The 24478-nt window shown below is 38.7% G+C and overlaps 2 protein-coding genes across 3 annotated transcripts; one reads left to right on the top strand and one right to left on the bottom strand.

Moving 5' to 3' along the window:
* Nucleotides 1-4491: 4491 nt before the first annotated feature.
* On the top strand, nucleotides 4492-21292 carry LOC105052230 (serine/threonine-protein kinase PCRK1). The gene is made up of 5 exons (XM_010932971.4): nucleotides 4492-4714; nucleotides 14305-15669; nucleotides 16909-17169; nucleotides 18941-19063; nucleotides 20193-21292. The coding sequence occupies exons 2-5, from the start codon at nucleotides 15289-15291 to the stop codon at nucleotides 20754-20756; spliced, it is 1329 nt and encodes a 442-aa protein (XP_010931273.1). The 5' UTR covers nucleotides 4492-4714; nucleotides 14305-15288; the 3' UTR covers nucleotides 20757-21292.
* On the bottom strand, nucleotides 5015-8660 carry LOC105052228 (elicitor-responsive protein 1). Of its 2 annotated transcripts, none has more exons than XM_010932969.4 (5): nucleotides 8475-8660; nucleotides 8309-8374; nucleotides 5642-5780; nucleotides 5382-5517; nucleotides 5015-5271 (listed from the first exon to the last, which is right to left on the bottom strand). In XM_010932969.4, exons 1-5 carry the CDS (start codon nucleotides 8650-8652, stop codon nucleotides 5212-5214), a joined length of 579 nt encoding a protein of 192 aa, XP_010931271.2. In that variant the 5' UTR covers nucleotides 8653-8660; the 3' UTR covers nucleotides 5015-5211. The 2 variants fall into 2 exon arrangements, with proteins under 2 accessions (XP_010931271.2, XP_010931272.2); XM_010932970.3 differs by having other exon boundaries at nucleotides 8478-8660.
* Nucleotides 21293-24478: the final 3186 nt, after the last annotated feature.

The raw sequence follows: 24478 nt of genomic DNA, 5'->3' as shown, positions 1-24478 counted from the left end.
TAATGCCAAACATCAAGATTTTCGAAACATATCTGAAGAAAACTTCAGGCCTCCTTCGAAGATCAGACTGAAGCCTGTGGATTGATTGAATCCTGATCGACTCCACAAACCCCAAAGAGTCTATGGCAGTTACTCATGCTAGAAGCTCTTTTATGGGCCAACAATCTAGAAAAAATATCATGATTCTGGAGAGATTTCGCAAACACCAGTCAAAAAGTCACTCTGACAGAAGTCCGACATGATTTTCATCACCTCGGCACTAACATGAGATAGAGCCCAACCACTTCTACCGTGTTAGTGAAGCCTCACAACTACGTTGAAACTTACTCTGATGTACAACTTCAAACTCCAAAAGAAGACCTACTTCCTAGTATGAAATATTTTACATTAGGAAGTGGGGGGCAAGTATTGGGTCATATTTGATCAATTCAATGACATGTCTAACTTTAAAGACTTGGCAGATACTTGGCGACATAACCTGATGCTTTAAAGCACATGATCTGAGTGACATCATGTGATCCAAGTGGTGCCACAGACTTTAACATCTAGTCATCACCCATGAGATTGACAATACGGTGATGCCTACATCATCGGGTTCTCACTTCCCATCGATCTCATGTGACTTCCACCTGTGCCCCCTCTAAGCTGTCCTCTAGATCATATGGCTCTTAGGAGCACCTAGCGTGCAGATTTCATTGGATCAAGACTCTATTGTGCAGATCCCTGATTCCTCCGAACGTGGGTGATAGATCCTGTGGTAGCCTACTGATACCTACTTCTCTGGCTCTGATAGCTACTACTCTGATCCAGCGGCATCCACCATAATGGCTCTAACAGCCACGATCCCAAAACCAATGAGCTCCAACCGCTTGGCAGCCTCTCTCCTAAAAATGGGGAGAGAAAGAAAAAATAAGAGGTCTTTCTACTTCTTCTCAACTGGAAGACCCTGGTTGAAAGGATTTTCTCTTACTGTTCTTCCTCTCCGACTGCTACTAACTTAAGCATCAGAGAATCCCTCCGTCGGAGAACTCCCATCCTGTTCTTTGATGATCGGACTTTCTTTGCAGGTGCTCGAGTTGGATTGGTGCCTGCTTGCTTCGTCGACCTATGGCCTTTCGATTGGAGTCCAGCCACTCTAGCTTGGCAAGCGTTCTCCAGCTGATTTCACCACATCGATCCGACTGGAGAAGAGGAGCAATAGATTTGATTTGACTCAAATATCAACTAAACCTTACTTAGACTTGAATTTGAGCTTTAGCAACAGATTTTTCTATCTTCCTTACCTCCCAACCGACTAATCATACGATAATTCATTTCTACACCAACTGAGTTGCTGTGATTCGATCCGATTTGGATCAACGAGTCTTATCCTAGTCAGCACTCAACCGACTAAGATCGACGGAACTTGACCACCAAGGATGACGGATCTAATCAAGTCGACATCTAACCGACTTGATTTGACATGTAATCTACGATTAACTGATGATATTCATCATATAGCTGACTACTTTCTCAGTGTCATACCGACTATTTGAATCGACGATAATTGTTCGATATGGGCATTAACTACATACGAACATGTAGCGTAATTATCGCCTACAAGCAACTCATTACTCGATCTTAATGGCAATTAATGAGGTAACTATCCACTAAATGTCATAACTCCCACATCCCAAATATTTAGGGATGGGAGTTACACAGTAACGGCATCACCTAGCTTATAAATATCGATAAACAACAAAGGACCTGGTAAGCTTTTTTAAGATAAGCTTTCGCTCTCGTTTTTGGCTCTCTCTTTGGCTGTGCTCTTTTTCTGACTAACTTAAGCATTGGAGGATCTTCCATTGGACAACTTCCGGTAAGTAGATTTTTTTTGTAGGTTTTCTGTTATCTACCATTCAGATGCAACAACTCGGTTCCCAACTGACTACCTTGCTGGAGACAGGTTGCAACAAATATTATTAGAAATAAATATAATCTCAAATAGGCTTGTAAGTCTTTGAGCCGAATATCTTATCATTCAAGCTCGATTCAAAAAACTATTTGAGTTACACAAATTTGACTCGAGCTCAATAGCACCCAAGTTGAGTTTGGACTCGAATAAAGCTTGATGAATAACTTGACTTAGTTGCAGCCGTCATTGTGGATAGATGAACTGCAAATCAATATGCTAGTACATAGAGGAATTTTATCTCACTTCCCATCTCAAGGATACATTGTAATATTATTTTCTCATATGACCTATCACCTTAGGGATCAGGTTATACATGATGTAATAGGTGCAATAATATAGTGTGCATACCATTTTATCATATGACCTAGCCTATTTGCGGGTTCCATATGCCTTGGAATTGATTCAACTTATTCCAAAAATCATGCTTGTATCTTTGCAGGATCTGAGGTTGCACATATAACTCTAGACTCAGATTTGGCTTCAGCAAGATCATAGAGGTACTCCAATTGTCTAATAGAACTAGTAGATGGGAATAATTAGCTTCTGCGGGATATGAGATAGGTTTGTTGCACTTTGTAAAAGATACGCATCTGTTGTTTTGAAAATTGGACTTCGCAGATGATGCAAATTAATTTAGAGAAATTTTTTATGCACTATGGGTGGTGCTGAACGCGTGTATTGCCTGTGGTGCTTGGCTTACACGTGGGGTTGGAGCACGGTGCGTGAAAATAATTTTTTTTTTCCAACCTCATGCATGAGCTAATCACCACGGGCGGTGCGTACAGCTCTGCACCATCTACGATGCACAAAGAATTTCTCATTAATTTGTGAAGATATGGTGTGCTCTTGAAACAAGTCTAAGTTTATTACCAGGGGCCTTAATGAACCCAGGAGCCCAAAAAGTCCATGCTGCTCTCTACTTGCTAAAGCCCAAAGGATGCTTGGTTGCATACCACTTGCATGGCAAGTTGGCAACTTATGGCTCAACTTAATTTGTTGTGAGACCGAACGGGGTGCCTACTAAGGGGGTGTTTGGTTTGTGATCGGAATCGAAATCGGAATGAATTGGAATCAGAATCAGAATGACTAAATCCTCCGAAGTGTTTCATTCATGATCAGATTCAGAATCGGAATAGATGATTTCCATTGTTGTTGTTTAGTTCATACTAAGATAGGAATCAGAGTCAACTCAAATTTTTATTTTTATTCTTAACTAAAATTTTTAAAAATTAATTATTTTAAAAATTGATATTAAATAAAAATTAAGCATAATAATAATATCTTTAAATTTTTTTTAAAAATTTATCATTAAAAAAATATAGATAGCAAATATTATTTTACCATGAAAATATTATTTTATAAAAAATTTTGATGATTATACATACTACAATAGTAATTGGTTTATTTCATATTATATTTAATATGCCAAAATTATATGATATTAACTTTGAATGGTTGGGAAGCAGTGCAAGGACGCATGCTAGGGTGAATGTCTCAACTAATTTGGGTTACAATAACTTTAATTTATGGTTTTAGGGTTGCAGCCACTTTTTAACGACCGTAGCCTGCTATCTTTCCTAAACCCTCTGCTCCCGATTCTTGGTCTCAGAAGAGAGAGAGCAAAATGTGGAAATTGCTGCCACACTCGTCCCTTCTCTGTCCCATCCTCCACCGCTTTTTGTCTTCTTCTCCTTCTCCGCCACCGCATCCTCCCCTCCTTACCGCCGCCGCCCAATCCTTCTTCTCCCAATTTACTGCCGCCGCCTCTGAGGCCTCCGATGACCCCTCCAACCTCGCCCATTCTATCTCCATCAAGCTCGTCAAGCTCTCCACCGCCGCCGATCCCTCCTCCTACTCTTCCTTCTCCCACCTCGACCTCCACTGCCGTAGATGAGCAAGGTCGTGCGGTGGCTCGTCATCGAGCTCCAGCACGGTGCCGGGGCCGCCACTGGCGCCACTCCCCATCCCCACATCTTTATCGGGCTTCTTCCAAAACTCCATCACGACCAGCCCTGGATCTATGAACTGCAGGAAGAGGGCTGGGATCATCGCTGGCGACGGTGACCGGAGCCCTAGGGAAGGAAAAGGGGGTCTTCTTGTGGGAAGGCTTCTCGAGGTGGTCACGGTTTTTAACGACGAGGTCGGTGAGGGAGGTGGGAAAGCCAGTCTAGACGACGAGGGAGGCATCGCGCTCGGGCCGACCAATACCAGAGATGATTTTTTTTTTTTATTTCATTCCATAGGAATGAGATCTGTGGAATGAGATTTTGACTCCATTGGGATGAGTCTGGATTCAGTTACTTAAGAAATGAATCATTCCCATTCCTCTCTAAAATGAGAATTAGAATGAGTCTCTCTCCAATCAAATAGTTAAAATAAAAATTATTTATTTCAATTCTCATTTTAAAGCCATAATTATTCCAACCAAACATCCCCTAATGATATTCGAATTTCGGACATCCTCCGATGATCCGACCCGCTAAAGATTTGGCTACAAGGATTCAAAACGAAATCAGCCTCGGGTCCTCTCCCGTTCCCGCGGGTCGGAAATCGAACGAAATGGCCCTCGTCCTCCACGGTGAGCGAAAACTCGGCGGACTTCGGTCGCGCTCAGGCCGAGTCCCTCCCCCAGCTCGAGGGGGACTGCGGAGATCCTAGGCGGCTAAGTGAGTCATCGCCCTTGGTTCTCCTCGTCGGCCCCAAAGCAACCTCTGCGACGACGCGGGAGTAGCCAGCGTCCCCCTCTCCAATAGACGCCAGGTTCCACTCCTTGCCCTCTTCAGAACTCCATCCAGATTTCCCCCGAATTCTTTTACCTGAACCGATATTATGGCTTTCGGATTTTAGCTTACTCGCTTGGCTAGCTTCTGTTGGTTTCTTTTATCTATCTATTGAATTGATTTTAAAATCGTTGCTTTAAATTTTTTAATGGATGTGAACTTTAGTTATGGTATAACATTAGTGACAAGATGTTTGATGGATTGTCAATGAGGATTAAGTGGTCACTGTTGTTATCACAGCTTCTGAGATACTGGACACTCGATCTTCAAGTCCCTGTAGTAAATAATGAAGCGATCCTATCAATTTGCAATAAAATTTAACTATCCAGCTGGTTTCGATCATATACTGATTACATTCCACTGGCTTCGATCTGCTACTACATTCCATAACTTGAACCATAAACTGACAATCCATGCCTGTGACAAGCATTCTAAAATACAAAAGTCCTACAGATGATTGAGCATTTCAAGAGAAGTTTAGGAGCGAAAGCTGTGTTTCCACCCTCCGAGTTCTTCCTCTTCCTCCTCTTCTTTCATCTAAACAATTCCAACAAAAAAGGCAACAAAAAGTCTTGGTATGTCATGAACTGATCTGAAAAGAACGTACAAATCATGTATTTGGTAACAAAGTGACTAGTGATGGATACCTCTGTAGTAAATTTGACACCGACTCGAATCTCTCCACAGTAAGTCCCGTCAGCTAGGACAACCCTATGCTTGCAAGGGCGTAGCTCCCCGATTCCATTCTCCATGCCCAAAGCAATCACATCTGCCACATTTATCCTGCATCATGAAGCTAAAAAGCACTTCTGAGCTCTGAAAGGAAGTGGAGCACTTGAGTAGGTAATGCCTTGCCCTCATTGTAGCAACTAGCAGATAGCAAATAATAGTCATGATGATTGCTTACGTTGCCTCGCCCATGAAGTCATCGGCTGTGAAAGTGTCATGGTCCATGATTTTGAGGATGAGCTTGTGCTGACGTTCGTCACTTGGAGAGTGAATCACAAACTTAAATGTTTCGTTCCATGATGGATTGCTTCCTTGACCTGCACCACCAATTTTTCATATGGACATTAGAAAATTGTCATTTCGTTATGGGCAAGTTTTTTTTTTTCCCTACGTGACATTCTGCTTTCTCGTGCATGCCTATTTTATCTGCAAACTTTCTTTCTATCGTTTGGTTAATGAAAAAAAAAAAAAAAATCTGAGAATAGTCTTTGGTTAGGATTGAGCTGTATCTGTGCGTGTCCAATATCTTAGCAGTGACTGATACCCCAGGTCCAGGTCAAACTCGAGCTAGCTACCACCCCATTTTGAGGGTTACTCTTCACCCTGCTCATCATGTTTCGGATGATCCATATTGTTGAAGATAGGTTGAATGCCTATAAACTTTGAGTGGGGAAGTCGATCTGAACGGATGCAAAGGAAGTTGATGATATGAGACTATCAAGGTTTATTATCTTCTCCTTTGCCACATTTTCTCTTCCGTCCTGATTCTTAATTTATGGATATGCAATATGGCTGGCCTGGGGCATGCTGGCTTGTTAGGTTAAGCTTGGTAGAATGGCATGTCTGATCGCCACTCTAGAGTGTCAGCTCATAAGCTTCCACTTAAACAAGACTTGGCAAACCAACTGCTATCATCCATAAGAGCATGACAAGTCAGTAGAAGTATGCTGGTTGTCTGCGATGAGACAGCTCAGCTCAGCCTTAATTCAGCAAGTAGCTTTTTACTTCATTAGTAGATTGGTGACCACATAAGGTAGAAAAGCTTCCACCATGTATTTTGGGTTGGCATCATGTATGTCTTGATAAGTTCGGTGCATACCTCTTTTCTTCTCTCCCTCCCTCTCCGAGGAATTGAAAACTTGAATGTTTGTTTAACTATCAGTTGATGTTTAGCCTGCACAGTTGGCATTTTGTTTTTAATCTATATACACAATTAGATTGATTTGTATGCAGATATTTCTATTTCATAGAGCTCTTAACCCCTCTCCCCCTCCAGGAAAACATTTATTTGATTATCATTTGGTGTTTGGTCTTTATACGGTTAACATTTTATGTTTTGTCCATGTACACAATTAGACTTGTTCTTGTATACAGATATTTCTATTTTTCAGAGAGCTAAATATGAATATATAGGGTCAGTGGACTATCAAGGAATGAGAATAAAATTTTCAATCAACAAGAATTAAACTTAAAATGGTGGTTGATTCAGGGGGGAAGGTCTTAGTTACCCGTTCTCCTTTTTGCCAGAGTTAGATTAGGCAGCCTTTTTTTTATCAGCAAGGTACATTGTGACCGCTAATTTATTGCTAGTTTATCTCATCTTGAGATGAAAAAACCTGTCTCTGTTTAGAATAATGAACATGTTGTCCAACTTACATGCTACAATTGGTAATGAAGTTATCAATATTGATGATCTTAAAGGATGCTTTTCAGTAGTCTTAAACCTTCATTCTCATAAGTGTAAACCAGAAAAGGGCCTAAGATGATATACTTTATTGTGTGTGTGTCGTATATAGTGCTTATAGTAGTCCTAATTGATTGATTTGCTAATCAGATATGCTTTGAACCCATAGTATTGTATGTTTTCCAAATAAATCTGTGAGTACCTAGAGAACATTCATCTTTTCAACTTTATTCACGTTTATAAAGCCAAACAACTTTTTAAGTCCCTGAATAAAGATTGAATAGAGTGGGCACTTTTGGAATTTCATAAAATTGAAAAAGCAACTTTCTTGTAGTTCTTTAGCTTTAAGCAATATCTTTTTGAATAAAATTATTCAAAAACCCGCTGATGATTATTTGGGAACCAAGCAGGGTCATAATCTAAAACAACATCAAAAGAGGTGGGCTGCTCGTTAGATTTTTTTTATTATTTTTTGGTACAGATAGATAATTTAAGACAAAAAATCTAAAAATTTAAAATTTGTCAAATTTTTAAAAAACTCTTTTTTAAAAAAAAAAAAAAAATGTTTTCATCACACTAGGGAGAGAACATATCTTCTACATCTGATGAATAAGATAGCATGTCATATACGTTCTTTGATTTATACATGGATTCCGTCATGGTTCTTTCTTTAAGAAAAAGAAACAATACAGGCAAACTAAAAGTGAAAGTATACCTTACAAATAAGATACATAAATAACCAGGGAAGGAAAAACTAAATGAATCTCATCCAGCCATCAAATATTTCCTTTCCTTGAAGTAATACATGCATTATGGGGTTCTAATAATGATTAATGTAACCAAACTTGCCGAGCAATCAGGTAAAAGAAAAACAACAAGAAAAGAAAGTTTTAACTGCAAGCTTTTTTTTCTTCCAGAAGGCAAATACAATTGATGTGATCAATGGTCACCATAATTAGCCAAACATTTCATTGATCTAATGAAATGATAGTGGAAGAACCAGCTTGGAGCAAACCAAAAGGGTGTCTACAGATAACCAGATGAAACCTAACGCAATTAAACAACATACACGCAAATATGCCTCCCAATTAGACGTTTTAGCCTACATACAAGAAATTTTTTTTTTTTTTAATGAGTCCTATAAGGAACTGATATACCAACCTCGACAGATGCTGCTCTTGCGCTCTTGGGTCCTGTATTGGATCAGCACGTACGGATCTGCATCACCTGTACCCATCAACAAAATGCATGTAATTAGAACAAGGGAATCAAAATCCTAACCTCTTCCTTTCTCTATTTCTAAATTCTCAGTGAGATAAGGCGATACCACCTAAGAAATCGGTGTCTGCCAGTCCCTTTGCGTCAATCAGCTGCACCTCCAATATCCCCTTCCCCATCTCTCTCTCCTCTCTCTCTCTGTCCGCAGGATGGCAAGATGTAGGACTCTGTTCTCCTATAAAGGCAGGCTTCGGGTCAACATCTTTTTTTCGCATTCGAGTCAACATCTGAATGGGTCATCGGTTTTAACGATGAGTCGGTCAATACCCTTACAAATACCCTGACTTTTATTACAATAAGGACCTGCAATGCTGCCGCTTGTGATAATTATCTGCAACAGGGATGGCACGTGTTTTCCGGTCCTTACTAACAGAAAATTCCAGTTTGAACGTGGAAGAAGGGACCCTGTGGAGAAGTCAGGATGGGCGTTCTGAATTCTGAACGTGGAAGGCAAGTGGTAACGCCACCTAATGAGTCCCACTAACTCTAGGATGGCGGTCGTGGTGGAGCAACCCACGGATGCTAAAGACTCTATTTGCAAGAAGTTTATCAGCAGTGGAGTATATTTGGTGGAAGCTAATATTTGAATATAAATTTTGCTACAGTGTTTTAAAAAATATTTTATTTTATTTTATTTTTTATCTATTTTTGTTCGATTGATTGAATATGAAATATTTAAATTTTTATTTAGTGAAGTACTTATATGTATGTCTGATGTAGTAAATATTTTAAATATTAAAATTATTTTATATCATAATCAAATTAATTTTTTTTAAAAAATCTTCTGTTCCTCCGTTGGCCATTGAATGAGGAGAGAATGCGAAGGAGTCATGGGTGCCGGAGGGGTGGGGGGTGATGGCAACGGTGGCACGGAGAAGTCATGGGCCGTGGAGGGTCGGAGGGGAGGGACGGTAGTGGTGGCACAGAGAAGCCATGGGCCGCGGAGGGGCAGAGGGGGGGACGGTAGTGGTGGCACGGAGAAGCCATGGGCCACGGAGGGGCGGAGGTTGGGGGTTATAGCACGGAGAAGCCGTAGGTCACGAGTGACGGCATCGAGGGTTGGGGGGGCAAGGGGTAGTGGTTGTAGTGGTGCGAAGAAGCTGTGGGGGGAGGGGGCGCGCAGGGTAGGGGATGGACGCAGAGCAACCGTGGCTGCCGGGGGTGGGATTGGGGGTGTAGAGCAGCCACGATTGTCGAGGCTGGGGGGAGGAGGGTTGGGGGGTGCAGAGCGGCGGTGGATGCTTCAGGGGCGCGGAACCAAAAGTGGAGGAGGTGTGGGCTACCAGGGGGGTTGGTGGTGCGGAGGAGGCATGGGCCCTACGGGGGTGCACAGAGGAGTGGAGGAGGCCAGGGGTCAGGGAGGGAAGTGTGGAGGAGCTATGGGTGGCGCTGGGGGCCGGGGAGGTTGGGGGGGTTGGGCACGATGAAGCCTCAGACAAAGGAAGAAGAAAGAAGAAAATAATAATAATCATATTATCATTATTTTTAAAAATAATAAAATATATAAATAAGGTTAATGTGTAATACTATCAATATTTTTTATAATAAAATATTATAAAGGAGCATCGTAGTAAAATCGTTTGAATATATTATATTTAAAAAATAATTTTAATATATTTAATTGATTATAGGTAATATTGAAATCGGATTGAATATGGATCGAATATTAATATATCTATACCAATATTTATTTGATTTGATAAATCTAGATACGGGTATGGATATTAGTTGGATGCAAAAGTTTATATCCATATTTATTTTAAATGAGTATGGCTATAAGTCGAATATTGAAAGTATGAATATAAATATAGATATAATTGGATAATTAAATTTAATGATGATAGAGTTAAAGATATTATTAAGTGGATTATAAATTAGATTAATAGCATATTAATGTGGTTATATATTTTTCTTAAAAGTTCATAAGTGTATATAAAATTAAATAAGATTATAAATAGAATCAGATGTTCGAATATGGATCAGATAATTATCTATCTGTATCCATATTTATTTTTCTTTGATGGATATTGTTGGGGGTATTTTTGTACTGGTCGAAGATGTGGGATCTAAAGGGCTTATGAACCTTGCTTCCCTTCATGCATATGCTTTGAGAATTACCTTGGGTCCTTTGGACCTAATAGAGGCTTTAATTGCTCCCTTCTTTTTTCTATTCATCCTCCCATCAACATTAGAACAAGACCAAAAGGAAAAAGAAAGGACAGAAAGAGAAAAGGTGACAGAAGAGAAAGAGAAAGAAGGATGCGCCCATGCATCTTGGTTCAGCCTGCGGATGCCCGCGCTCTCCACATGCGTCAGACCCTATCTCGACCTTTGATCTTGCTATTGGCCTCCACTACCAACTTTGGCCATTGGCCCTGTAGAAATCTCTTTATAGCCTCGTCACATCACTCCATTAATAAATAGGAGTAACCGTCAGTAAATCAAGCCCATCCCATACTCTCAGCTCCTGCTTGTTAGCCCATGCCGTCAATAGGTGGGCCCCCTCATATGCCATGAGGTGACATTGTCAGGCATGACTTTTGAGAATATTTAATAAGAGATAAAAATCTCTGACAATCCTGTGCTCTCCCACGGCTAACAATCAGGTAGTGGGCAGATAGTCTATCCTGACAGTCTACAGGTTCAGGCCTAACAACTTTCGATCTTCATCTATAAAAGAAGCTAAAAGAGGGATCCTAAGATAAGCCATCACTCTGCTTCTCATGCTTCTCTTCTGTTGAACGAGATACCGACTTGAACGTCGGAGGGTTCCCACTGGAGCAACCTCCGATCAGGATTTTTGTTATAGGTCTCATCCCTGGAAGACTAATCTCGATCGTCCACTCCAACTCCTCCGACGTTGGCCGAAATCTCACACTAATAGATATAAATATAGATACAAATATTAGTTGGATGTTTAAATTTCTATCTATATTGGATATATTTAAATATGAAAATAAATTCGAACATATTTTATCAGATCCACTTTTACTTGTAATTAGGGGTAAGTGATACAAGAAGCATACTTTCGAGAGTGATTTATGTTTGGTTGGATATCTATTTTTCTAGGAAGGTTATACAAAATATCTTTTATATCCTTGATAAATTGAGTACAATAAAAAAAAAAGATAGGTGTTAGGATTAAGGATATTTTGGATAAAAGAGTATTTTACTAGTGGGTTTCTCATGTTCAGCATGGATTTCTATTTTTCATAAAAGATAGAAAATTTAACTAATTTCCTACATGTCTTATTTAAAATCTTCAACCAAACATAAGCCACTTTATAGTGGTGAAAGTGGATTCGATAATATTCATTCAAATTTATTTTTATATCTGAATCTATTTGGATATAAATAAAAAATTTATCATCTGCTTAACATGCTATTAATTTAATTTACAATATATTTAGTAACATCCTTAATTCTATAGTCATAAAATTTAGTTATTATATCTATATTTATATTCATACCTCTATTATTTGATTTGTATTTATATTTGTTTGAAATTAATATGGATATAAATTTTTATATCTGACTAATATATGTATTTATATTTGTATTTGTCAAATAAAAATAAATATGGATATAGATATAATGGTATCCGATCTGATTTTCATCTTGCTATTTTATCATTTGGTTGTTAATAATATTTTTCTTATTTCTCTTTTTGTGAATGAAATGAATTCTGAAACTCATTGAAAACTAAGCTGATCGAGTGGTTGAGTCATTGGATCGTTGTCCCAGCATTGGATCAATTGGTCAAATCGAATTATAATTAAAAAATATTTTAAAATAAATATAATATTAAAAAATATATAATTAGTGACAAAACTATATTTTGACACAATTTTTTAAATGACATGGATCTATGTTTTTTAATTGCAATATAAGCAATAAATAATAATGAAATATAGCTTTTTTTAAAAAACATGATAGATATATAAAATAAAACTATACTGAAAATTTATTAAATTTTGAGTTATTTTAAATAATGAGGTTTTCAAAAAATATAACAGAAAAATAAAGTATATTTATTTTTTATTTTCTATCAAGGAGATAAAGAATTATTTTTTATGAAAAGAATTTTAGAGCTCACTGATTTTTTAAATTATTTTCAATAGTAAGTTTAGAAAAAATTTCAAAATAATAAAACAAAATATTTTTTTATTCCGCATCAAAGAGAAAAAGGACTAATTTTTATGAAAAAAATTGTTATTGGATCATATATTTTTCATATCAGATTAGTTTATTTTCAAATTGTCTCTTAGTGGTTAAGGGTCTTCTACGATTATGAATAGTCGAGAGGTTCCAATCCTGGTTTAAACATATTTATTAGATTCAATTTTTGAACCTGGTTAACCCAGTTTTGGACTGCTTATGCTGTCTCTTTTTCCAAAAATCTGCCGGTTCAACTTTGTGTCATGACTCTTATTCGCTAGTTTTTCTTTCCGACACCCACCTTGACGTAGTTAATATCATGGATTCTTCTAGTAGCCTTCTCAGATACGGATAGTCAGCGATCCTATCTAAGAGACTAAGACAAATTCCCTGATTTTTCTTTCGGACACACCTTGACGTAGTTAACATAATCGATTCTTCTATTAGACTTCCTAGATACGGACGGTTAACGATCATTTCCAAGGCAAATTCACTAGTTTTTCTTTAGGACACTCTCCTTGACGTAGTTGATATCATCGATTCTTCAATTAGCCTTCAGATTTGGACAGTTAGCGACCCTATCTACGACAAATTGTTTCGTTGCTACTAAAATTTGGTTGAGTTCCCGAGAAATGCGCTCTTTAGGAAGGAAGTGTGAACTTGTGATTCCAAACACAGTTGAAAAATCTACTATATGTTGATAAGTTCAAAACAAAAATTTGGACTCTTACGTCATTAATCTAAATCCAAGTACAAAAGAAAATTGTCCGGTAGAAAAATGTGTTTAGAAGCCTATTTTGGGACATAAATCTAAATCCAGCTTCTTGGCTGCGTGTCTCAGAGTGATCTAGTTAAGTGTATGTAAAGCCCTTTGTGCTGTACAATGGGGTCAGACAACTTTTGCCGATTGCAACTAGAGCAGCATTTGGTTGAGTCCGCTTGGGGTGACACATGGTACCCTAAGAAAACCGTTGTTTCGGTAATCAATTTGCTTATTAAATTGATAATCGGGTTCTTTCTGTATTACTCATAATGAGCAGGTTGTGTGGGTGAAATCTAAACTATTAGTTTGACATGTTACTCTAACACATGTAACTCAGGGCTTACCATCCTTGATTGTGACACATCATCCTAAATCATGATTAATATATTGTAAGATTCAAATCAAGTCATTTTGGATTGTTTTAGAAAATTATAAAGCCTACGGCTAGCAACATTCTATCTCGTTGCAAACAACTTGCGAACGATAGTCCCAAATTTTCTATAATAAATACTAGTTCTACCTGCTTAAGGTAGGAATCATTTCTTTATTTATTTTGAAGTGAAACATATTTATAAAAAAAGCTAATAGGACCGTAAATTGGATGGCGCCATGTGTTGGTGATCACATGAAACCTACTCTATAGATGATAGTGGGAGATATATTTTTTTTTTCAAATTGTTAGATAGATTATTTTTAGATGCCCGTGGATTTATTTACTCTAGTTTAATGATTTCTTATTTACCATAAAAAAATACTAGTTGTACGATAAAATTGATCCACATACAACTAGGATCGGGTTGTATTTTTGCTTGAAAGAATGATTAATTTTCTGTTATGATGCAACCATTGGATCATTGCATAATTCTCAAAGCACTCTGGCCATTTTTCATCTGCATAAATCTTGAAGCTGTTATTGTTCATGAAAGAAGTGGATCATTACAACTCGAACATCATGCAGCAACCCAAACTTTTCACGTGTTGTGGCATTGCAATTCCACCGGAAAGTGAGAGCTTACCAACCTGCACCACATGAAGGTGGAATCCAGGTGGAAACGAAAAGTTGGAACGCACGCGCCAAAAGATCTCTCTTTCACATGTAGATCTTTTTGGCATTTTTGTTTTTTCAAGGAAAAGGAGGCTAAGGGGGAGACAATCTGGACCCAGTTCATACCTAGCTAGCTCTCAAACCGTCAAGACCCAATCCAACCCAAGTTCTAGATCAACCCGGTTTTAGAGCCCTTCAAACTCTTAAAATAACCGATGATAAAGCAAACCAAAGACACTTAAAATAATGTTTCATGATTATAATCCTCACAACAAAATAAAGTTCTACAACTGTAACCTGAACCATTCAACACTGAGATTGAAAAATTTCCAAACCTGCCTCTAAATTTGAAGGGAAATGAGAAACCCTCCAAATCAAAAGCCAGGGTTCGCCCAGGTTATATGAGTTTGCTCGGTCTCCGTGGAACTCCTGGTGGACCACATGGGCTGCTAACGGTCGTACCTTGCGCTGATCTATTTTGCCATTTGGCTGAACCTTCCCCCTAACATCCTGCTCGTGACGCGAGCTTCGCTCGTGAAACCGTCCCGCTCCTGCAGCAACGCGACAAGCACTGACACGCCTCTCTAACCTACTCGTTGCTCGTTTCCAAATTTTTTTTTAAAAAAAAAATAGTACGAAATCCCCTGAACGAAACAGAGATATATGAATAAGTCCTCCTCCTGTGTCTGTATCTCACTCCCATTATAAAATTTCTCCGAAAACCCCCTCCGAATTCTCTAATGTTTGTTTCCCTTCCTTTTCATATATTTCTCTGGGCGGTTCGTCTCTCCTCAACCTCCTCGTTTGACCTCTTCTCTCCCATGCCTTCTTCTATAATTCCACTCCTTTTCTCCTCCCTTCTTCGTTCCCCAAGCTCTCCAGGGTTTCTCTTAGGCAATGAAGTGCTTCCACTCCTCCGCCGCCGGCGATGATGTGGGGCCCGGGCCGAGGCCTTCCCGGTTCTCCTGGGCTCGCTCACTCAGCGTCGCCTCGGCCGGGTGGCGGGCCGAGCTCGATCACGGCTCCCGGGGTCTCCCGCGACTGGAGGAGGAGGATCTCTCGCCCCCAATCTGCCGCCAGGGGAAGCTGCCGGACGGACTGCGCGCGTTCACGTTCGCGGAGCTGAAGGCGGCGACCAGGGGGTTCAGTCGCGCCCTCATGATCGGAGAGGGCGGGTTTGGGTGCGTGTACAGAGGCGTCCTTACGGTTCCGGGAGAGGACGACGACGCCGAGACCATGGATGTTGCCGTGAAGCAGTTGAATCGAAATGGATTGCAGGCAAAATTTCTTCTTCACCCCCCCTCTTTTTGTTGATATTTTGTTCTTGTCATTTCATAAATCTGTTTTTTGATCTGTAATCTGTACTGCTATGGCGTGGTAGTGATGGAATGGGATTTGTCCGAGAATCTTTAATATTGAAATTTTAGTTTTTTTAGTGCTCACGGTGTAGTGTTTCGAGAATTATTAGTGTGATTCTCTTGTAGCAAGTGTCAGAATTTTTTGGATGGATCCTGTTTGTATTTATCTGATACCTTAATCGTTAGTGTAAATCAATGGATTATATGAATCACGCGTGGTATCACAGACTCTTAATTTTAGGAGCTCTTGAAATTTTTTGGGCAGTTTGCTGCTTTGAACTTTCTTTAGTTTCTGGTCCTTTTGTAATTTACTGGCAATATTCGATATTTTGTGAGCTACCAGATGGGATCTAAATTGAGTTTGGATCCTCTTCAGTTCATGTTTGATCTGGAAAGGTCCAGTGCAAATCACCCGATGTCCGTCTGTTAGAAACGGCTGATTGGCCTGCGCCTCTCCAGTGACTGGAGAAGGATAAATTATTGCATGGACCAGGTCGAAGTGGACCAAGGCAAATCTTGGAGCATATGCACGGTGGATAACACACAATTGGCAATTGGTGAAATACAAGGGGTAATGTGGTGTGTTATCCACCGTGGGATTTGCCATTCGACCTGGTCCAAGTAATAATTTGACCTGGAAAAGGGACTCACTAAATTTGCTTTTTTTGGCTATTCTATATTGTTACCGATACATCTCAGCACCTCCCTGTCTTCTTTCAAGATTTCTCCTGTCACAGTAGATTTCATTCCACGACCACGTAAAGATTTCAGCCCAATCTCTCACTACTTGGCCAACACTGTACTAGGGTGATTCAGACAATGGCAATCAATTCTAAGGAAAGGGTTATATAGGTGTAGTACGATCCTTGGCTTAGGAATGCTTTTTGTGCTGCTTAATTGGTGACAGTCTTGGTAGCAAACCCCATTTGATCGTGTGCACTGCTTTTTTGCCACAGGGGCCACTATTGCTACAACATTCTTGTCGGAATTTCACTATGATCTGCTAATAGTTTTCTTTCCCAGTTTATCAATTGCCTTTGTTTGTGAATGTGATGGGCTGTGTTTGAAATTTGATTGGTCAAAATATGCATGCATGAAGATATCTTTTTGAAGTCGTATTTGTGATGTTTCCTCTATTTATTTACTTTATGCTATCCAGGGACACAGGGAATGGGTTACAGAAGTTAATTTTCTGGGTGTAGTTAAGCATCGCAATCTTGTCAAGTTAGTAGGTTATTGTGCTGAAGATGATGAGAGGGGGATTCAAAGGCTCCTAGTATATGAATTGATGCCCAATAAAAGCTTGGAGGATCACCTATTAGCTCGAGTCCCATCAACTCTCTCATGGGAGCAGAGGTTAAAAATTGCCCAGGATGCTGCACGTGGTTTAGCATATCTCCATGAAGAAATGGATTTTCAGGTAATTTTTCCCACGATGTCTTTTAGGATAATTGTTTGTGCTAGGCTTTCTTAGTGGTGGTTAATGTTATTCTTAATTGCTGATGTCTATAGTTGTGAGAAATTTAGCACATCACGCAGGTTGATATATAGATCAGCCAGTAAGGCTGTACATCAAAATTGTCTTTTAGCTGAGCAGTGAGAGGCCTCTGAAAGGACAGATGTACGTATCTCTATCAGTCTATAAATGTGGATGCCTGTTTTCTTCGGAGGTCTTGCTCTTCTTCCTCTATGCTACCTTATTTGAAATACATGGTCCATAGAAGACACTGCCTTATGGTTGATACCACTTTCAATTACCTGCGAACTTTTTTTTTTCTTTAAGAAAAAAACTAAGCCTTCATGGATACTGTCAAATTGGGATGTTAAGATCTTTAAAATCTGAAGAAAGAAGTTTGGAAATTTTTGTAATGGATCCACTAAAGGAGAATCCTGTCACCATCTTATCAGAGCATCAATATGCTCATTATTCCATGAAGTTTATCATATTGTTCTCTTTCCAAATATCCCATGCAAGAGAGGCGGTCGTTAAACCGACAACGTTTTGCCTTTTTGATCCTACTTCCTGTGAATAGCAAGGCCTGTTGATCCATTCATATGCATGCGATAGAGCACCGGGGTAGTATTTGAGCTGTTGGTCCACTGACAACTCTTGCCTGAAGAGGCTGCATTGTTTAGTAAAATTTAAATCCTAAGGTATTGTATTCAATGAGTTATTATATGATGCTGTTGTTTTCTTTATTTTGCTAACCATATTATATTATTGTTACTATTTCTGTAATAACTGGTAAGTGGCTAATGATAAGGGCCTTATTAAGCCAAAGAATTTTCTTGTTGAGTGGGTTCTATATATTTAATTTATTGTTGTCTTCAAAGTTTGTAAGGCTGTCCAGAGACCAGAAAATCTCTCTCTCTCTCTCTCTCTCTCTCTCTCTCTCTCTCTCTCTCTCTGAATGCTTTATAAATCGTTGTGTCTATCTGCATATCTGACGATTCCATGAACCTGCAATTGCCTCATATAACATTTGTTGGACACAACAATATTATCTGAGTTTGCACCTGTTGCCTGTTATATATTACTTTAGTTTAAAACTTTGCAATGCATTGTTGCTAGGTTAAGAAACAAGTGCAAGGAATGATATGATAAATGAGAACGGGAAATAAGTAATAAAAATTTGTATAATTTGAGAAGTAGGATATTTTGATACAAATCTATACAAATCATTCATTTATTTAGTATAGGATACTTATAAAGTTTAGCAAAACATTAAGTTTTCTTTTCTAGTCAACATTCTTCCTCTCCAAACTCCTAAAAAAACTTCAATAAAAAAAGGATAGTTAAAAAACTCTCTTTCTTCACTCATTGGATATACATATATACGCATGCATATACATACACGCACGCACACACGCATATGCACATATGTGTATAGATAGGGTTTTTTTTTTAATCATATCTAATCATTCACTTCTTCATATTGCACATGCACTTCTTGAGTGCAGTATAAACCATAGCAGGGCAAGGTTGTCTAGATATTTAAATTAGTTTGGCTATATCACTTGTCAAACATGTATGACATGCAATTGATCATGACAATTCCCGACCTTCATTGTCTTCTGATACTTGAGCTTCAAATGTAACATAATATGAAAATTCCTTTTCTGGCCTTGTTGTGTGTGCACATATTGCAAGTAAAGCTACTTATCAAGATGCTTTATCTATTACCCTGCAGTTAATATTCCGAGATTTTAAAACCTCAAATATTCTGCTAGATGAAGATTTTAATGCCAAGCTCTCAGACTTCGGGTTTGCCAGACATGGCCCTGCGGAAGGAGTTGGTCATGTTTCAACATCAGTAAGTTGGAGTTCAATTATTTGTTTTCCATCATTTGCAATAATTGCAGGAAACTTTGTTAAATTTTTCTTAATCTTATGATGTTACTATTTTATGATTTATGTCTGTTTCTGTTCTGCCTTTGAACTAGTGCTCATGTACCTGAATTAATATCAAATTAACTCTTTTAATTTATACATAAACAAAGAAACTAAGCAAAAGTGCATTTATGCCATCAAAAACCTCTTGCATAACATATATATTGCAAGTATGATGCTGTGTCTGGCTTAAAGAATTCAATATCTTTTTCTTAGTTTTAATTCAAGGCATTAGAATGAGTTATGATGCATATTGTCTGGCTTAAAATTTTGACCAGAATTTAAGCTAAATGGCATGCCCATGTTTTCTAAGCCACTTTATCTTTTTGAGTTTGCTGTCTGGTTTCTAGAGAGTTAACCGGCAATTTCTGTTGGTGAGGCACGCACTGGTAAGCCACAAGGATAATGAACTCTGCACCAAGCCTGCTTATTCATCATAATTTGTGTTTGATTTCATCACTCTCATACTCAAATAACATTGGCTTTTGTAGTTGATTCTTTGGTGAATATTTTGATTTTTCCCTAGCATTTTTACTATAGGTGTACCAGGCTTTCCCTGTAGATATTTTCAAGCAAATGGAGAATTATAGGGGTATTTGGATTTCAGTATAGAAAATTCTTGGAATTTTTCCATATAAGATTGCTACTGGTTATTAGTTATCGGTTGGAGGAATGAAGTCCTCTGATCAGAGAAACTTAAGATTGCAAGATCTCAATTAATGGGGATAGGAAAAATTACCATTTAAATGGAATCTGGTGTCCAAGATTTTCTGGATTGCAGCCTTCATGGAGGTCAACAGGCAGCATTTCCTTCCTCGAAATCCTTCTCTTCCATTGCTGGCTTTCCTCTCTTTTCACCTGGAAGCCTACTTTATCCAGGGATAAGCTATGCTTGCATCCAAACAGGCCTTTGTTATTGTCATTTTGATTGCATTGACAGGGTGGAATTAATTTTTGCAAGATAGTGTCATTTCCACCACAACAATAATTTAGCATTTACTTTGGATCTTCCTATTATTTCACAGCTTATATATGGTACGGTTTCTGGGCAGGTTGTGGGAACTGTTGGCTATGCTGCACCGGAATATGTCCATACTGGGAGATTAACTGCTAAAAGTGATGTCTGGAGCTATGGGGTTGTTCTCTATGAACTCATAACAGGTAGACGGTCTGTGGATAGGAACCTACCAAGAAACGAACAAAAGCTTTTGGATTGGGTCAGACCTTATGCAACAGACCCCAAAAAATTCCACATAATCATAGATCCACGGCTTGAAGAGCAATACTGTGTAAAATCTGTTCGCAAGCTCATAACTTTGGCAAATAGATGCCTAATGAAGCAACCAAAGTCCCGCCCTAGAATGAGTGAGGTAGTTGAGGTGCTTGAACAAATCATCGAGATGTTGAATGGGGAGACTGGAGGAGCCATTACAGCTCCCTCAGACAGGGAGGATACTACTGATGTAACAGAAATATTAAAAGAGAATGGCAATGGTAGGAGTAGGGTGTTTGACATCAGGGAATTGATCAGCCTAAAGAACATGTCTGTAAGAAAGTTGGATTGGAGAGCATTGGCACCAGGGGCTGTGGGGATGTTGGCAAGAACATGGGGTTAAGTCTGTGAATGAAGGTCATGGTATTTGCCTTCCTCTTCTATGACTTAAATGCATGGGACGAAGATGGATCTTTTCTGGGGTACATGGGACGAAGATGGGATCTTTTCAGGGGAACGTGATCAAGTGGATCTATTATAAAAGAAAAGCAGCAAAGGCTATTTATTTTTGATCCCCCATCTCTCTCTACGTTCAATATGAATGTATCATGGAAAGAGTTGGATGCTGGGATATGCATTTTCTGTCATCTATTTCTTTTGTCAGCAAGAATATGCTTCTTATTGTTCACTCTGTACAGAGGTTTCTACCTACGGTCGACTGTCTTCTTCTGAACCACGAAATAACCCTCGTATACGCAAATGCATAAAATCTGAAGGGTATGGACAAAACATGAGCTCATGTCGTGGGTAGTCTAATTTTGAGAATCTTCAAGCTTCTTGCGGTTAAGGACTCATAGTTCAGTATGTGAGATATTATCTGCTTTGATATTTGATTGTCTTGGACTCTTGGATTTTTCCATAAATCGTGTTTGTATTGTCTATTTTGACTTTTGGCTGTCTTAGATTTTTGGGTCTTACGGTTTTATCTCTTAAAAGCGTCTCATCTTTTATCTCTTAAAAGTGTCTCAGATGAGGAGGATGGTCTCTTTCTATTTAAGTCAGAATTTTTTTTGACTCACAATCAATGCGGGATTAATGATATTTTTTCTTTACACTAATAAAATTAAGCAAATTCTTTTAGTAAAATCTGTTGATCAGTGTTCTACTCTTTCACTTTTCTAAAAAAAATGATCTTCTGTAGAAATGGTATGGGCTCATCTTATACCAGTGTTTTTTAAACAATGTTTATATAATTTCATGTTCCCCCTCTTTAGAGTGAATATTTTACTTCAAATAACCCACTATAACCATTTGTTCATCATAGACCTCTGAAGCATCTTGGTTACGACAAACTTAGCAGTGTTCTTTGTCTAGTAGTGACAATCAATTAGGTCAGGTCAAAAATTTGTAAATCAAAATTTATTTTATTTATTAAATAAATAAAAAATTATGTCTGAAACAAATCTATTTATTAAACATATAATCTAATCTGATTTATATAGTTTATTTATCAAACAAAATAAGTTAGAGTAAATGGATTAAATAAATTAAACATATTTAAGAGATTGGGTTAAATAGTCTAAAAATGGATTAAGCAAGTTTTAAATCAATTAAATAATTTTTAAACAGGTCGAAAGGCTCCGATCTAAGCATTAATGGGGTCAAAATTGGTTAGATTGGTCAAAGATTTAAATTTGAATTTAACTTATTTAATAAGCACATTTGTATGAATTAATTCTTTTATGATACAAATTTGTTTATGTTAAACTCAAACTTACTTAAAATGGATCATTCATCAGTTGGATTATAAGTGACCATCTTTATCTTTACCTATGGCAAGCATGATCATGTATGGGAAGATATTTTTCTTTACTTCAGTAGGAGAGCTAGAGTTCTGGTATTGCTGCCGGCTGCTTCTATTGCCTATACCTGGCTCCTGAAGTCATCAATTTGCCGGGCAGTGACTTTTCTCGTTGAATATGCTCAGATCGTTGGAGGCTATACATCACAGAGGGAAAAGTAGGACTTCTTTGATGCCCTGTACATCATGGCGAGGTTCTTAATTTTACATGGAGACTCCATGCGCAAGAATGATGAACCTTACCTTTTATGGGTCTGCTAAGAATATGTTGGACGCAAGGAAATTACTTGGAAAACTTGAATTGAAAGTATGAGGCAGATAAAGGTATCTGGCCTTGGTTAAGACCGTTGAACCACCACTATAGGCCAGTTGAATTCAACAAACTCTCGGCCATGTTTTTTTTTTTCCTTTCCTTTAGTGTTAATTTTGCTCGAATTTTCTTCTTTCACTGTTAATACGCCTCATATTGCACGTGATATTGTTCCAAATTAATATCCTAAAACCCGGTCTATGACATCAAAAACCCGATCACATCCAAAGGCGGGAGTGCGCTTGAGCCGGCTTTTAAACTTTGGAACACCATTAGACTTTAACGTGAGCCGCCACCACACTTGCTCAATAAATAACCGCCGCCTCCCTCTCTCATTTTTAAAAGCCTTTAAACCGAGTGAGATCACGGTCATACGGCCGTCCAGTGCCCTCACTCGAAATTTTGAAGGGAATGGCGAAGGACGCCCTCTTTCTTGCTGCCCTGTCTTGCGTTCCTCGTCTCGCTTCTATTCCAGGGTTCTTCCGGGCTGTCCGCACTTACGCTCTTTCCCTCCAGGTACTATCTCTTCTTCCATCGATTCTATCGATTATTATCTGCTGAAGATCTGCGGAAACTGTACCAACCGTGCATTCCTCTTTCTACGACGTTGTGGCACAACCGATTTCTCTTTCTCAGATGTGATTTGGGGTTTCTTGTTGCTATGTCTAACTCGAGTTAGGAGCTCGCAGGGTGCATTCAAGGTTCTTGTTATGCATATCGTTTCTTCTTTCATAACTTCCATAGTGAGATTCTTCTCGTTTTCTTTGATTATGCCTTGGATGAAATTCGTCCCAGGCCGGAGGTGTTGGAGTATGACAAAGCCCGACGAATCGACAGCCACCGAACTTACAAAAAAAGTTCCCACTAGAGCCACTTCCGATGGAAACCCTCCAATGCTCAAGTCAGATTTCTTGCTACAGGAGAAAAAGTATGAGCAATTTTTAAAGGGAGAGGAGGCATACTTTTCTATCTTGATTTTATTTTTATTTATAAAGGGAGGTTAGAGTCGTGAAAGAGCCTGGAAATCCAGTTAGAGATATTTTCTCCCATTAAATATTTTCGAGAGTCGCGCCTAGCAATATTACCTCATGGCACATGGAGAGCGTATTGGAAGGCATAGAAAGCTTGCTTAGCTCATGATCACCGTCATTTATTTGCGAGGGGTGATGTGATGGGTCATAAAAGGGTCTCTCATAATTATCATGACAGGCTATCAGTAGGTGTTTTAACGCCACAGAAGAGGGATCAGCAAATAAAAAAAAATCTTGGGCTACCCATAAGCAACTTTGGCCTAAACACTTTTTCTTTTGGCTATCATCTTTTCTCTCTTCATTGCTCTTTATTCTTTATCTTCTTTATCCTATTGCGATGCCCATGAGAGAAAGGAATAAATGGAGAAGAGACAATCAATGCTTCTGTTAAATCCAAGTGTCTCAGGGGCATATATTTAAATAGGTGCGTAACGGATAGCATAATTTGAAGATCCTATCCTACGTCTTCAGTCAATATGAGCATATCTCTCATAGGAGATTCACTTCTTCCAAAATATTTTATTATAGTCATTGGTATGACATACGATTAGAAGTAAGAATTCTTCAAAAATCTTTGAGGAAGTTATAATCCCTTGGGTCAAAATTCGAAATTCGACAGGACTGAAGCCCGATGTTGGAATCGATAACCGATGCTGAAGCCAAAACTGTCATGGGGCTCATCGATCAAGATAGAGATCGGACATGTATAAGAAGCACGTATTCACAGGCCAAAGCCAGATGCACGGGTGCCCTTCTCATTTCTTTTTCTTTCTTGCCACTTTTTCTCTCTCTTTCTTTTCTCTTTTTCTCTCTTTTTGTCTTATCTAATACTGATGGAAGGATGGGATGGAAAAGAGAGGAGGCAATTAAAGCCTCTAATAGGTCCAAACGATCCAAAATATTTCTCAAAGCACGTGCAAGCC

This window comes from Elaeis guineensis, chromosome 10 (genome assembly GCF_000442705.2).
Source record: "Elaeis guineensis isolate ETL-2024a chromosome 10, EG11, whole genome shotgun sequence".
Classification (NCBI taxonomy): domain Eukaryota; kingdom Viridiplantae; phylum Streptophyta; class Magnoliopsida; order Arecales; family Arecaceae; genus Elaeis; species Elaeis guineensis.
Note: the sequence above shows the minus strand (reverse complement) of the source record. Positions and strands in the feature narration are given on the sequence as shown.